Source organism: Anguilla rostrata, chromosome 9 (assembly GCF_018555375.3).
Source record: "Anguilla rostrata isolate EN2019 chromosome 9, ASM1855537v3, whole genome shotgun sequence".
Lineage (NCBI taxonomy): Eukaryota > Metazoa > Chordata > Actinopteri > Anguilliformes > Anguillidae > Anguilla > Anguilla rostrata.
Genome location: NC_057941.1, coordinates 48,662,919 through 48,679,032, shown reverse-complemented (window position 1 = coordinate 48,679,032; position 16,114 = coordinate 48,662,919). Strand labels below are relative to the sequence as shown.

Genomic DNA, 16,114 nt, shown 5'->3' with positions numbered 1-16,114 from the left:
TTTCATTGCAAGTCTCTCTGGATAAGAGCTTCTGTGTGAATGTAATGGAATGTCATGCACAAGCCACACTTCCCTTTGTTGGCTGTGATGTGCGCGTGGGAGTTTGAACACTGTCCACCAGGGGGCAGTGCTGGCCCTTCCCACAGGTATGGCAGCAGGTGTAACTCATTGTAATTGCTACAGCTGCTGTCTATTCCCCAATCATTGGGGCTTATAAAAAGGCCTAAGGGAAGGCTGTCTTCTTGGCTTTGATGCAGGGTGAGGTTTGATGCTCTTTGTGGGTTTTTGTTTTTGGGTTTTCCCCTGATTCTTTTGCCAGCCTTCCAGGGGAATTTCTGATCGGCATTGGTTGTTTTATTTTATACAGATTTGTAGCGGTTTTCAGTTTAATAAAGGGGCGAATAAAAGGCTGCATGGCAACTTTTATTTCTTTCCACTTTGTCGCATCATCATGTGACGCCAAGGGCCCTCCCCTGCTGTGTGTCACATGGTTACAGAACTTTCCCGCACAAATCAGTGTTACACAGTGGTGTGCTGGTGTGTTGGAAACTTTGGGAAATGGTCGAACATGTACACACAACGCAAGGTGAATGGTAAGTCTGGGTATATGTTCACAGCATTGGGAAGGTCACAAATACTGAACTGATTATACAGGATCTCATTCCACATGATGAGTTAGTGATTTAGTTGATAATACTGTACTTTTTTTTCCCAAAATTGATTGAAGTCGAACTTGCCTGCTAATGCATTTAGCAGATTTTTAAGGTGTAGCATCATGGTAGGTGGACGTTGTATAGAATTGCATGGAAAATGACATGCGTACACGTATGCATACATACAACTAATTCTCTAATGCTTGCAATACTAATGCCTGCACACGGGTAAACAGTGGAGAATGTTCTAAAATGCCATCACTGGTCTGTGGGTATGATAGGCCGTCCGGCGGTAATGCCCCTGCTTTCCTTATGTGTGAGAAGAGGGCCTGTGAAAATACAATTATATTCCCTCAACAGGGAAGTAAAACGCAGAGATAACAGAGATTATTGCAAATAGAGAATGCTCCTGAGTATTTTCCAGAAATCTTCCATGTAGACAGGTGCCGTGGGACTCGCTGAAGCATGAGTGAGGAGTGGAGTCGGGCAGGTGTGCTCTCTGCCCTGTTCACCGAAAGCATTTGGGAAGCTGCTGGAAAGCTTTGATTGTTTTTCCATCGGCTTCCTATCTGGATCATTAATGGGATCGAAGTGCGTGCTCCGTGGAGGTCCCGCGCGCAGGTGTGCCTCTTTAGACAAGAGCGCAGGTGTGCCTCTTTAGACAAGAGCGCGCCAGACGCCTTTCGGAATTCGCCAGCTAACGGCCAGGTATCGACGGTGGAAATTTAAAAAAATTTTAGTTGCGGGAAAATTTCAGGAATTGCTACGGCAGTTTGGACGCACTCCGCGGGAATTCTATCCCCCTTTCCGGTGGCTGCGGCTCGGATGCCTCCGCGCGATCTTCCGCCGAGTCCCTCAAACAGCTGGCAGGAGACAACAGCTGGCGTTCGCTGGCTCCAGCTCCGAGCGGTTGGGATCGCTTTACAAAACGCGCTCGCGGTGCGATTTCGCTTACTGGATTTCGGCCAGGGTTGCTACACGCCTCGTCGTCCCGTCGTTGCCTCCCTTGGTGGGTCAGAAGCCGTCGAAACGGTTTGGCGACGAGCCACGTTGCAAACGATGCATTTCGATGTTCCCTGCGCATAGCTAAAATGATAACGCAATCAAAGAATGACAGATTATTTAAACTGCGATCAAATGATAGCTACTATTTAATATTATTTCACAAAGAGCTGAAAGTAGCAAACTGAGTCTTTAGGTGAACTGTGTGCATGTGTTAGTTGCACCCAGTACAGGTAAAGCGGTTCCATTCGGTTCCGTTAATATTGCAGTTTTTATGGAGACTCTGTCACACAGACACTATACAGAGGAAATGATTTGGATACTTTGTTTTAAAAAAAACCAGGCCAGAATCCCCTAAAAGAAAACTGCCCTGTTGGACGAAAAACACTCAGTAAAAAAAATACTGAAAGCAGTCTCTAGAAGATGCTTCCTGTTGAAGATAAAAATGCTTTTCCTTGCCGTTCTTCTCCTGGTGCGGGAAAAGAAGATTTGGCCAGGTCTGTCTGAAAACAGGCAGCTGGAACTTGTATATTTAATGGTAATTTGTACGTTTAATTGCCACGCAAGCAGTTTATGAAACCGATATGGACACAATTAAAGAGCTCAGTGACCGACAGAAGCTCTCCTAATGATCAGTGACCCCTCTGCACATGCCATGGACATTTGCTTTGGATACCGAAATAGACCCTTGTCTGTTGGCTGCAGGCATGCAATCTCGCCTAAACTGCGCGAGGTCCGGCAGCTTCCAGGCCACTGGTTCGCCGGTCACACCCCCCCCCCCCCAGTCCCACCCACCCAGGTCCCACCCCCCTGCCCCCCAGCCGAACTCCTAAGGACACTGGGCTGAGTTTCGCCTATCCGCCCGTACGTGCCAAACACAGCGTCCTGGGATTCTGTCCCCACTTCTTTTATTTTTTTTGGAATCGGTAAGGGGATATCGAGCCAGACTTGCTGTTTGGAAATACTTCACTCCTGCTGTAAATCAAATCAAACAACGGTCTTGCAAAAACACTGGGGACGGTTGCATTGTGTCGCGGACGATGCCAAACCAGCGGAAGGGCAGTGCTCCCTCGCCCTGGCTGTCACTAATTGCGGAGTTGCCCGTTCAAAAGCAGCCGCACAAGAGGCGGACGAAACTACTTAATACCGTCGGATTTATTATCGCATGTGCACTGGTAGTTTACAGCTCTCACACTCGGAAAACAGTTCTGCTTTCTTGGAACAAATTTTCAAAGAATCGTGAACACAAAATATATTTCAAAGTGGTTTTGCAAGGTGTTAGAAACGTGTAGGAAAATTGTGTTATTTGGCAAGCAGCGTTTGTTTAAGCAGCAGTTTGTTTGTGGGAATATACCACAACTGCAGTGTGAATTTCTTCCAAACTGATCGGGGACAAGAATTAGTTGTAGAGGGCAATGCTCATGAAAGTTGCGTTCGCACTTGTAGTGATCTGCAAGCATTTTGCAATAGCTAGCAAAGACAGTGTCACCTCTATGGAGATTAATGAGGAGGTATCTGGCTTTGAGAGCTGGCTCCCCTTCCCCTAAGTGTAACGAAAGCATCCCACCCATGAAGAACTCCATACTTGTGTACTGACGTATCACACTTTAATTTAGTGCTCACAATTATTGAGAGGGATGTCATGGCATTATGTCCGTGCACGTACTGCAGTGTTCCTGTCCTGCAAACTGTCAAACAGAGGATGTCTGAATTAGAATTTTGAATTTAGCAGGAGAGAGTGAGAGAGAGAGAGAGAGAGAGAGAGAGAGCAAGAAAGATGAAAGCTATGAAACAGCCTTTTTCTGGTTATTATTCAGGTTTTTTTTCCCCGAAAGACTGTACTTTGATGGGGAAGAGTTCAAAGCAGCATGAAATTATATTGACTATACAATCAGCTCAGAAGTTTGGCTATTTTAGGTGGCAGCTAAGGGTGGGGTATTTACAGTGTCTGCGAAAGGGACACATTAAGGATCACATGAAATAATCAATAACAAGTTTCTTGCTGTCAACATCATCATCATCATCATCATTGTCATAATTAAGTAATGCGTTTCCTGATCGTTCTCTGTGAGTCGCGAATGAGCCCCCTTCCAATTTCAGTTCCGCGAGAGCGGGGGCAGGGGTCCAGCCTGGAATACCGGGACATGGAGCGACGCGTCAATCACACTAACGGGAATCCCGTCTGGAATACCGCGAAGCTGATCCATCGTGTTTCTGGCCCGGTGTGCCTGAGGAGGAGGATGAGGATGAGGAAGAGGAGGAGGAGGCGGTGGTGGTGGTGGTCCATCAGACGAAGGTGAGGTGCTTGTCCTCGGGGACCCCGAATTTGCCCTTGTGCTCCTCGAACAGCTGGGAGAGCTCGCTCATGTAGCGCTCGTGCAGGTCGTTCAGCTCCTCGTCCGTGGGCTTCTCGTTCTGCTGCACCGGGATGGGCTTCCCCACTGCGGAGGCGAGGGGGAGAAAATTCGGCCTGTGGGCACTCTGCATAAAATAACTGCACAGCAATATAGTCGAGCAAAAATATATATTTCAATTTGGTATGACAAACACGTTGTGCAAAAAAAAGAATTGCGCGTAAAAGATGCTAGACGAGACAACGCAAGAGCAAGAACGTTTCAGCTCGTGCGTTCTTCAGCGCTTCGGTGCAGAGGGAAAAAAACCACTCCTCGGGCAACCCCCGCTCGCCAACGACTGAGGGAGAGCGCACGCGAGCGGCCCGGGGTCAGCCCACCGCACACGTGCGCCGCCGCGGTCACATGGTACCAACCGACAGGCGAGCGCGCCGCAGGCGCGCGTCGCAAACCGCGTCCTGCCGACCTCGTAACCTCTCCAAAAACGAGGAAACCTTTCCACCCCCCCACGCCCCGCCGGGCTGCCTTTCAACTGACAATCCGTGACCTGCTCCGATTGATGCGCCTCACGTTTCACGAGGTGGGGGTAAAAAAAAAAAGAGTTGTGGTTTTGCCAAACCGAATGACTCATACAGACTCATTTCAGGTCACAACCGTCTGGGAGCCAGGGGGTTTTGGTAATGCCGCAATTTTAGGGGGATATTCACCAGAGCAAAGTAACCTTTGAATCTTTGATGATTACAAAAGCAAGTAATTTTTTTTAAAAAATATCTATCAAATGCACATTTTTCTTTAAAAGTTTTTTGAAAGGATTCATAGATGAATTGCATGATATAAACTTGCTGCTCAAGGAAACTATCAAGAGTTTTGCCAAACAAAAAAAAAAAGATGGAATCAATTTCAATTCAGTTTAGCCAATTCCATGCATGAATTGAAAAAAAAAATCTCCATGGCAGCCTACATCGTGGGCGTTTTCCAGTATGCTGAATCGGATTGGCTGAGTGACAGAAACCGGCGGCCAATCGGGACAACCGGTCGCGCTACTCACCCACGGTGTGGATGGGCTTCCGGAAGGGCATGAGCCCGAAGCTGTACTGGAATACGCCGCGGGCGTGGAACAGGGGCAGCGAGACTCCCATGAGCCTCTGCAGCCGCTCCTGGACCCATCGCAGCAAAGTGCCGCGCGGGTTGTCCACCTGGTTGAAGAGCTCGTTCTCCCCGAAGGAGAAAACGGGCACCAGAGGGGCCCTTCGGGGAGAAAGGGAGACGGAGAGGAGGAGAGACGGAGAGAGAGATGCAGAGAAAGGAAAGAGAAAAGTGATCGTGATAAGTCACCTGACTGTGTGAATATGTGTCATCCATTAGAAAGAGAGAGAGGGGGTGAGAGAGTCTAATTAAAATTATCATGTGCGCAGAGGAAAATACAAATACCAGTTTTGATCATGTGCACACTTTACTTTTTACCAATCAAGATTTTCACTGATATTATTTCTCACAAGTGAATTGATTGGAGTTCACTGTTATTGTCACTGTATTTCTTTTTTTTGTACATACATGTATCAAGAGGGCTAAACCAGCAGACTGAAGCAGACAGATGTTTTGTTTCTAAGATGGCTGCATTCATATTACACAATACTGATTGCAGTGACACAAACAGCCACAAGCAGATTTGCGTGACCATTCACCTCCCCCCACAAGCAAGCCTGATGTCACAGGAAATCCCCCAAAGGCTCCTTCTCCTCCCCCCCCACAAGCAAGCCTTACCCATGCTCCATTGCCAGTTTGATAAAGCCCTTCTTATTGGCCAGCAGCAGGGTGTACGCGCCCGGGCGGGCGTCTAGGGCTTCCGGGGCCCCGCCCACAGCGATGACCACCACCTTCCCTCCCTCCGGCCGCTGCAGTAGGTAGCTGGCGCTGTCCTTGTCCGAGGGAACCAGACCTGGGGCCGTAAAAACAGGAAGGGGGGGGGGGGGCAGCTTAACGATCCGTTTAGGGACACACAGAAGGGATAATCAATGGTGTGTGTGTGTGCCCTGCGATCGATTGGCGGCCTGTCCAGGGTGTGTTCCTGCCTCTCACCCCAATGCATGCTGGGATAGGCTCCAGCACCCCCCCACCCCCCCACGACCCTGCCCATGATAAGCAGGTATAGTTAATGAATGGATTTTTTGAGATTTTGACATTTTTTAAAAGCCATTTTGGCATTTTCAGTAAATTCATGATGCTGCATGCGTCATTGATGAAAACATGAAACCAGTCCGATACAGGAGTAGTGGTTATACTGGGCTGTTTAGAAAACCTCCGCCATATTGATTGTAGCTTTTTTAATACATTTGTGAGGTCTTTTTGTAGTTTTTTTTCCCATTGTAAGGACACAATTCAGCGTGGTTTCCCCCCACCTGCAAACATGATGTAGTCCCTGAAGAAGGGCGCCCTGAACCACAGTGGCAGCATGAGGAGGTGGGGGGTCAGGCCGGGGTACAGCGAGGGGAACCCCGTGGACAGGGTGCAGAAGTTGGTGAAGGCCCCGGCCACCAGGATTCCGTGGGGGTGAAACCCGAACACGTAGTTCTTCCGCGGGTCCAAGTCCGCCGTCTTCACCAGCTGCGGCGGACCAGGAAGAAGAGGGATTACTTTTCGGGAGTACTTTATACCTTGTGCATGTTAGTTTCTTTTCACTAATCCCAAGTACTAAGATATGACAGCTAGCTGACATAGAAAGGCGTATAGGCATTGTATAGCTGTTTTTGGTCGTATGACTTAAACATGCACTCTCCCTTGAGTTACATGCATGACATAAATATAATGCTAAAAAGCATTTTTAAATTGATATTCCCAATGCTTTTTTGGCTTTATATGCAGACGAGGTACATGTAGCGTGCTAATGTTTTCGGTGCAGATTCACATATCGTATATCGTTAAATGTGACGCATATCATGAAAAAGTATTTAAAAAAGTGATATATGCTGCCAAAAACAAAAAACAAGTTGCAAAACGATTCTCTGTCACTCTTATTGGGTTTTAAACATGCCTATCAGTTGTTCCCAGCCAATCAAGAGGCAGCTTGAAGCAGGCCGTGTGTCCCAGGTTAATGATTGGCTCTCGATCCGCCTTCAGCCGGATCTTGTGTTTACAAACACATCAGAGCTTCCAGGGCCTCTCTCTCTCACAAGACAATCAACCAATGAATTCTTCGGCTTGTTTAGGTCAGCAGTCCGGTGTAAAATACACTCTGCACCATTCCAGGTCATTCAGACTGTTGTTTGTGAAAGACTTTATCACCGTGGATTCAAAGGGCAAGATTATCCAAGGATAAAAAAACAAACCCAGGAAAGGTTTCCTGGGGCTTCCAGTCCCCTGTTCATCATTGCACCTTAAAGAATGATTGGGTTAGAAAAAAAGATTAAATAGCTGTTTGTGATCTGAATGTGTTTGATTGGAGATTTTTAGGTTGATCCCTCCGCTTGTTTGTCCTATTAAAAGTTTTTAACCTGTCTGGGATTAAGAGAGGGATGAGTTTTTGCTTGTGATCTGTTAATTCTTAGTAAAAGGAATTACAGGAGCAAAATTTCTGATTCTTCATCTACATGTGTCCATTTACCACATGCTCTTATCCAGAGTCTTGTACAGCTTACATTTTCTACATAAAAACAGTTTATACAGTGTCATATACACAAGGGTACAATGGCAGTGCCTCATATTGATATTGAACCCGCAATCTCTGATTTACAAGATCCATTCCCTAACCATTATATCACACTGTTGCACATCCACCAATAACAGATTGACTGTATTGTTAGCTAGTCAAATACATCTACCAATAACAGACACTGGCTGCATTTTAGCCAGTCAAATACATCTACCAATAACAGACCCTGGTCGTATTGTTAGCTAGTCAAATACATCCACCAATTACAGACAAGGGTTGCATTGTTAGCTAGTCACATACTTTTATTTTGCAAATAGAAGAACTTTGAGAGCCCCCGTTTCCGGCTTTCCTGATTGGTCGCACTGCTGTTGCCATGTCTCCCAATTCTTCTATCATGATTTTAAATGCAGTCAGCCCTCATAAAGCTTGCATTGTATCAGAAACCCGCACATTTCAGATTTTGTAACAGCCACTGATTGGTCAGGGGGGCCACGGGCGCTGAATGGCCAGGGTCGATCACGGATTAATAATGAACAGCAGCCTCGGCCCCAATCGATTTGCACAGAGCGCTTCCGTTTATTCACTCCTTTCCTTTTCTTTTCAAATATTTGTTTGTTTTTCAGCAAAAAAAAAAAACTTTTTTCTCATTTTCTATCCGAATGATGCGTAAAGTCACATGGCAGGGAATTTCTCCCCCAAACCGTCAGGCAAGTTGGGTGGTCACAGGGTAAAATAAATACTCTGGGATAACATTCTGGGATATTGAGGCCTGCTCTTTTGCCTCATAAAGTTAACGTGCATTTAAAAGTTCAGTTATTTCATAAAATAAAATATTAATTTGCGTGGTGGGTAATGCGAACATATGGCCCCCCGCAGGTTTCCAAGGAGTCCCTGGGCCCTGACCTTTCTGCGTACCTCACCCTCACTACCGCACGAGTAAACAAGACGTGTGTGACATTGGAGAAAAACATCTTCAGGGGCGGCGTTATCTTGAAATGTTTTTCTCCGTGTGTGAGAAACCTGTTTTGACCCTTATACTGTCAGAGGGTCAGCATTACTGTATGTAGACGCAAGGTCAGAAGATAAGATGTGATGTTCTGGGATGGGAGATATCTCCGGACCTGCGGCCAACTCGTTATATAAATTGATTAACACCGCTTCCGTAGGTGTCGGCTGTAAAATATGGTACGGCTAAAGATGTACACACATGCAGATATGCTCACACAAACTCATACACTCGTCTGCACGTACACTCACACACAGACTCAATCACACACATGCACGCGCACACTCACTCACACACAGTTCTACATCGTTTACTTCTTTTAGGCCAAAAAATGCCACACTTACACAAACACGAAGTGAACTTAATAATCACAGTACGCTAAAATAATCCAGGACAGAACAGGACTGGAGACTCCGTATGTTTAGAGCTGAACCACTACTGGATTGCAAACTAGTAATAATAAAGATAATAATTCTACCTAAGTTTAATACTCTTGAAATTCCCTTATGACAAGAAATTGATAACTGGAAAATAGATTGACAAGTGGGACGGGGTGTAATAAAATGATTAGAAAACTGGGTTTACAGTTTCAGTACCCAGATAGGAAACAACTATTGTGCCTTTGAGCAAAGTGCTTAATCTGCAAGGCACTTCATCAAAACCGGACAATTGAAGATATTTGCAGGACATTACCTTTGTGTAAAGAATGTAACTGTTAATGACAGACACACAAAGCTGAATTTCCCCCCAAGCCTCTATCCCTGTAGAAACCAGAGCGGCCAGCGCTAGGCCTCTAAGCCTCTCTCACAGAAATCCCTAAACAGCAGCACGTGTACCTCTGGACAAACACAATCCCCGCAGACTGCCCTGTTTTTCTGTCGGCCAGTCCCGCTCCTCTCTGTCATTTTCGCCCCCTTGAGGCAATGATTGGCTGACGGCCATTACAAAGGCTAAAGGTCAAGCTCAAGTCTGAACAACAACAATGACAAACTACCAATCTGTTTAAGAGCCTGCTAACTAACACACGTCGTTTAGAGAGAAAAAAAAACTACTACACAGCAGTATCCATTGATACATTGCAGTACAGAGCAATTGATACATCGTGCAATTTATCAGCTTAGCAGAAACACCGACTGTGCATTTAGTTTCACACATAAACCGTATATTCATTTTGGCACATAATCAATTTACACAGCTAGGCTTTTGCTCTTAGTTCTTTGAGTGCCTTAAGTGTGTTTTTTCAAAGGTACTATGATAAATCAGAGTCAAAAGTAGGACCTGGAAAACATACGGGGATAAAAGCCAGGACTCCAACCACCATGGCATGCTGTAAGACTAAATCTATTGCAGTTTTATTTAATTATGAGGAACTGTTGACATATCCTGGAAAATTATTGACCAAATCTTATGGCCTAAATGAACAAGAACTAAAAGAATACCAAAATCTAATGTTTAACAATATGTCTCAATGAATCACATGCTGGAAAGAAAATTATGAATTATGAGTTACATAGCAGGTCCTCATCAGAAAGCAGGTTTTAAGGAAGAAGATTCCATGGGTTATTCTTTCAATTTGACTGCGCTCCATGTACTACATTGACACCCTAATCTTACCCACACGATGGCAGTGTTTAGCCAGAAGGATACACTTTTGAGGCTCATTGCATCAGGTAAGCGAATACTCAGGAGAACATTATGACATTGTACTGTTTATACCTCCCAAGGCCATATACATAGAGTATAGATTTGAAGTGTATTTTTATTAAGTGCTAGACTCAATGTGGAAAAACATATGCAGTTACCACCCACCCACCATCGCCAGACTTGCACCAAACAGTATCCTGGTTAACAGCTAACCAGTAAATTCTGGAAAACCCCTTTCCAGGAACATGAATAGACAGCTTGACACGTTGGCAACAACCGTAGCTATCTCTGTTCAAATTAGGTTTTTTTTTTTCTTTCTTGTTTTTGGTTTTATTTTTCTTACAAATAATGAATCATTTTATATCTCCTCTTAAAAATGAGCCTGCAATTATGTTTTTTTTTTTGTCACAATAGCTAAACTGTGACCAAAGATTCAATTACATCTTTCTTTCTGCATAAAGGCAGCAAATTTTGGTGAGTGAGCGAGTGAATATTATATCAAACTGTGTTCCTCAACAACCAGCAAGGAGAATATACGCCAGAACGATCGGTTTAATGATCAAAGACGTTTGCGAAACATATTGATCAGGCCTAAGGGACAGTTCTATTCACTTGTTCTACCTGTGTATGTGTGCACCTTTTGAATTTTTGCTGTGTGCCGTTTGCAGTCATACTTCCTTAAAAATTATTGACTCTCGCGGCACGGTTTGCCAGAGCTTGCTGAACGAGGACGAGAGCGTTTTTCCGAGCCAGTGTACAGAACCGACACCCCGTGAACCACGTAGCTAATGGTGAACCTAAAAAAAAAAACCAACAGATGTGAAATCTGGGGGCCAGATAAGTGCTGACGGAGGCTGGCAGGCCCTGGAAAAGCCAAAGTTCTGGATCCTGCCAGGACATGGCAACAGTTCCATGGCAACCATTCCGTGGCCTGGCATGGCCCTGTCGCCTGGCACGTAAATGGGACTCCCAGGCCAGCCTGAAGAGGGGGGGGGGGGTGGTGCTCCAGACATATCGCAGTTGCTCAAAAGTCCAAACTGCAAAGGTTCACCATTCCCGCTGAGGAGAATGATAACTTGCAGCAGGGAGAAGGGTGGGGGGGGGGTTTCTTAAGGAGGCTCATGATGTGTTTACTATTGTACCGTTGCCTCAACGGGAAGTCGAGAAAGAGGATCAAAATGTTCAATTAAATATTCAACACAATATTCAATATGATATTCAAAACGTTGCAGACAAGAGGTTTTAAATACTTCTAATGTGTAGAAGTTACAGAGACACACACAGACAGAAACACACAAACACATTTGTAAATACATATACTTGTGTGTGTGTGTGTGTGGGTGTGTGTGTGTGCGTCAACAAATTAGAAAGACTTAAAAACATCATATGATGTTTTTTTTAATTCCCTCAAAAAAGAGATATCTTTGTGACCTCCTTTTTGTGTTTTTGTCAGCTGATCTTCAGTGAAGCAACATCACAAGACATTTGTCAGTCTTTTTCTAAACAAGAATGCGGAGTGTGTCTGTGCACCGCGGGAAGTCCAAAGACAGTGACACAGCAAAATAAAGTCTGGAAGAAACAGCCACGGAGAAGAGCCAGCAGTCTGTGACTGTGCATTTACCCTGGGAGGAACGCTTAGGGCGTGACTAAGGAAGAAATTAATATCTTTTCTACAAATTCACCAAATAACAGGGATAGAAACTTTTACAGGCAATCAAGAAATCAAATATGTCACCATTAGAATAACTTATTTGTGGGAGAAGGACCTTTTTGGTACATGTCAAAACACCGGTCAGATATATTAACTTGCTGCACTTAAAGGACATTTGCAAGAGGCTCTGTTGTGTCAGCAATGGAAACAGACGCTGAGGTTGTAGTTATCTGAGACTAGACACGCCCTCAGTCTACGCCAAATTAACTTATTATGCGTGATATAACACTATTGAATAGCAACGTTTTACATTTAGAACAATAATAACTTTTACTGCTTGTGATCTGTACAGCCATAAATTCAATAGAAAAAAATAATAATTTATAATATGATATAATAATTTATATAATTTAAGGTACTATCTGTCTCAAGGATATCAGATGCACTAGCCGTGTGAATATTTAGCCACTGCCTTTGCTATTGCAGATGCATGAGGTTCCTTGTTCTGGGTGCCACTGTACTGGATTTGCATTAACTTGCTGAGTCAGAGGAAATCTGAGTCTGAGTCTGAATCTCAGAATGGACCCATTAATCTTTAATGGCTGACCAGCAGCCTGGAATGATATTCCGGAGATGTTGGGGTTGGTGTCTTGTGGAAGAGGCAACCCAACAAACAAGCACCTACTGGACCACTATTGGCGCTAAGTGTTCGATACGAAAACATTTTCATCCATCCCAGCCTACTCCATTTGGCCTGATTGCCACGGCAACGGGGGGGTGGGAGGAGTCTGCGCACAGCGCGTTGCCTGTCACTCACCCGCACAGGGAAGTAGTCCCGCATGTGGTACCAGACGGACAGGTCACACAGGAAGTTGAGCCGCCTCCCGCCGCGCGAGGGTGTGTCCCAGTCGACGAACCACCAGGCGGTGTACAGGGCGCTGATCAGCCAGAAGCGCGTGAAGAGGAGGACGAAGAACAGCACGATGCAGCACGGCGCTGGAACACATTACCCTCGGTTAGCCAGCGGAGGGCGCTGTGGTGCAGTGAAAACGAACGAGACCCTTCCTGCAGGACTGCAGAGCTTGCATTTTATATTCTTGGTGGGAGGGAGGAAAAATGCAGGAGCAAGGGACCTCCCCACCCTTTTTTAAAAAATTGGAACATTTTTTAATTTGGGGATTCCCGCATTGAAGCATGGGAAGGGAACACAAGAAATAAAGCATAAAACTAGTGAGGCCATTATGTGAGGCACTCGCTGTTAGATTGCAGCAGTCTCTACAGTACTGAGGACATCGGTGACACTTCCTCTGTTAGACTGAAGAGGGCGCTGTGGTACAGTGGTAGTTTAATTTTAAAGCCACTGGGATAAGGAATCTTTTTTTTTCTGCAATAAAGATCTGACCCACAAGGGCCATAACAATGTTACACAAAAAGCAGTCTAGTCATTTATACTGCCTCTAGAACATCAATCATAGATCCATCTCATCTGAGATCATTCCCTCTTGGGAGATAACGTTGTGCTGTATTTATTTATTTATTTGTTTGTTTGTTTGCACAGATAGACAGAAAAGATAATGAGAGTGAGAGAGACAGAGAGAGAGCTTGAGAATCAGGCCTGGGTGGGCTTGTGTGATGGCCAGGAGGACTACAGAGAGGGAGAGAGAAATCGCAGTGCAGTCCCTCCCCTATGCTGTCCATGAGAACCCAGAATCCACTACCTCAGGGGTGCCCCATATTGATCCAGAAGGGTTGTGGGTTCCGCAGGTTTTCACTGTCCCACAGCACTTAATTACTTTTTTAAAGTCACCTCAATTGACTTACCTCACCTGCAGCCCGAATGATTTTCTGATTGTCAGGTGAGGATGAAAACCAGCCGAGCCTGGGCTCACTGGGACCAGGGTCAGGCACCCCTGTGCCAGGTCAATGCCCACGTGATCAGGGAGGTTTTAACACTTAAGGCTTCAGTGGCAATGGACCTGGAACCATGGCAATCTGGCACTCTTCGCGGCGAGATACGAAAGACTAACCGTGCTGTTCGTTCACACGGAGACACACCCTCCGCTGACCTTGCATGCGGTAATGTTGTCCTTTAGATAATCTGATCTACACAACACCAAGAAGGCAAAACTTCTAGGGCATCAAGAATATTCACATTGTGAAAGAGCCCCAGTTGCGCAGAAGCATTTTAGAGAATCTTGAGTGACAAATGCATTTCTAGGTTCTCCTAGCAGTTCTATTTGTCCTTGGAATAATGCGATACACACTCCCTGTGTTCCCTGTTTTCAGCACACATTCCACACACACACACACACACTGTATCAGCCTAAGGAAGCAAGGAAAAAAAACGAAAATCACATCAACTCCTGGGACAACCTGAGACTACCGCAGGAGCAGCATAAGCCGCGGGACGTTAGCGTTAGCATTAGCATTCGCCACCCGAAGGAGCGCTCGCCCCCGCCGGTCGAGGCCCGTCCGGCCGCGCCCGGGTCGCGCCCCCGGGTCGCGCCACTCACCCAGCCCCAGGAAGGAGAAGACCCACTGGAGCACGGCCGCCGTCTGCAGCCTCCGGGGGAGCGGGACGTCGGGGGGGGCGAATTCGATCTTCATGGCGGCCGGCGGAGAGCGGAGTGAGAGAGGAGAGCCGCGCGTTCCCGGGGGCGAGCGAGGCGAGGCTCCGCTCGCCGGTCCAAAGTCTCGCACCTGCGCCGCCGAGGTTGCCTTATCTCGCTGGCGATCCTTTGAAGTGCGCCATCGCTAGTCCCCCAGGCGGACGATATCTGCCGCCTGTGACCTATGACCCCAATTACACCGCATTTCCAGCAATGTTCTGACCTCCAATGTGCATACTTACAGGAGAGATGCAATCTACGCAACAAAATAATTATTATCTTAGTAATATATTTGTTATCAGGGGGCAGGCACTAATGCAGTGTAAACACCATAGGTGAAATATGATTATGATTATGCCTTCCACTCTTTTGTTTGATTGGTTTTTGCTGGTAATGTGATTGTGACACCATAATGTGACTGCGACATCATGCAATGAGGTGCTGCTAAGTGGCTGGTGTGTAAATGGTATCAAATCCAGACAAGCTAGCATTGCCCAGGGATGGTGGGCTCGGTCGGCAGGTTTGTCAGGGTCTCATCATACAAAAGTGACCCCTTGTGGGTGATGGGCTACCTGCAGCTCACTTGCATCCTGCTCTGATGCAGTGATTGTGCAGCTTTTGCAAAGAAGCAGCCATTTTGATGAACAGTGCCTCCTTGTCTATTTTCTTCCGTCATTGGGCTTTGGAGGGGTTTGGAGCAGTGAGACCAGCCCAGAAGAACATTTGGACATTCTAAATTAAGAAATAACAAAAAAATCAGGGTTAAAAAAATTGTTTGGAAAAACCACTTAGTCATTCTGTCTACAATCTGGTCTACTGTACATTCCAATCATGTTAATAAATCAACCATTGGTCCCTTAATTAGAGAAAGTCTCCCGTTTTGTTAAAACCATCGTTAGTTCACTCGTTTTACTTTAATGTGTATATTGAGTACCTCATTTTGTTAACATGTGCAGTATGCCCTCAGGAACATGTGTTAAAATGTCTATTATATTTTGTTTTAAAAATTTATGCGAGGCTCATTCTCTGAACCATAAATGTCAGCTAGTGCTGAAGGGGAAATCTGCACATACAATGACATAAAATACAAAAACACCCACAGCACTACTTCAATAGCTCCCTTTTCCCCAAGAATTGTAGCCTTGGGACCTCGTACAGTATCTTCATCATCATAAGTGTAGATAAGATGCAAGATCATGTTCTTTCTGTGGAAGAATATCTCAGGTGAAACAAAATCTTTCTCTTGTTATCTGAGACACCCGCTTGTGCCTTGTGCCTCCGCAAATAAGCAAGATAAATTAATAAACTGCATTGTTTCCACATGACTTCAGTGAAACCTTAATGTCTCCATAAAAAACTACTTGCACAAAAGAGCCAGGGTCCCTCAAATTCTTTCATTTTTTCTTTATTTCTGCAAATATTCCTACCAGCCTATGATTCAAAATATCATGCTAAATGTAAGGAAAACAATGGCATTTTTGGTCTATACAGAAATATTATTATTATTATTATTATATGGTGCACGAACTGACTTGAACACTGTGTTACA

General features: G+C 45.4%; 1 protein-coding gene across 1 annotated transcript; it reads right to left on the bottom strand.

The window, feature by feature from the left end:
- Positions 1-2,788: 2,788 nt before the first annotated feature.
- Positions 2,789-14,670, bottom strand: mogat2 (monoacylglycerol O-acyltransferase 2). Its single transcript, XM_064352602.1, has 6 exons — positions 14,470-14,670; positions 12,774-12,952; positions 6,406-6,610; positions 5,771-5,945; positions 5,055-5,254; positions 2,789-4,096 (listed from the first exon to the last, which is right to left on the bottom strand). The coding sequence occupies exons 1-6, from the start codon at positions 14,561-14,563 to the stop codon at positions 3,942-3,944; spliced, it is 1,008 nt and encodes a 335-aa protein (XP_064208672.1). The 5' UTR covers positions 14,564-14,670; the 3' UTR covers positions 2,789-3,941.
- Between the last annotated feature and the right edge of the window lie 1,444 nt (positions 14,671-16,114).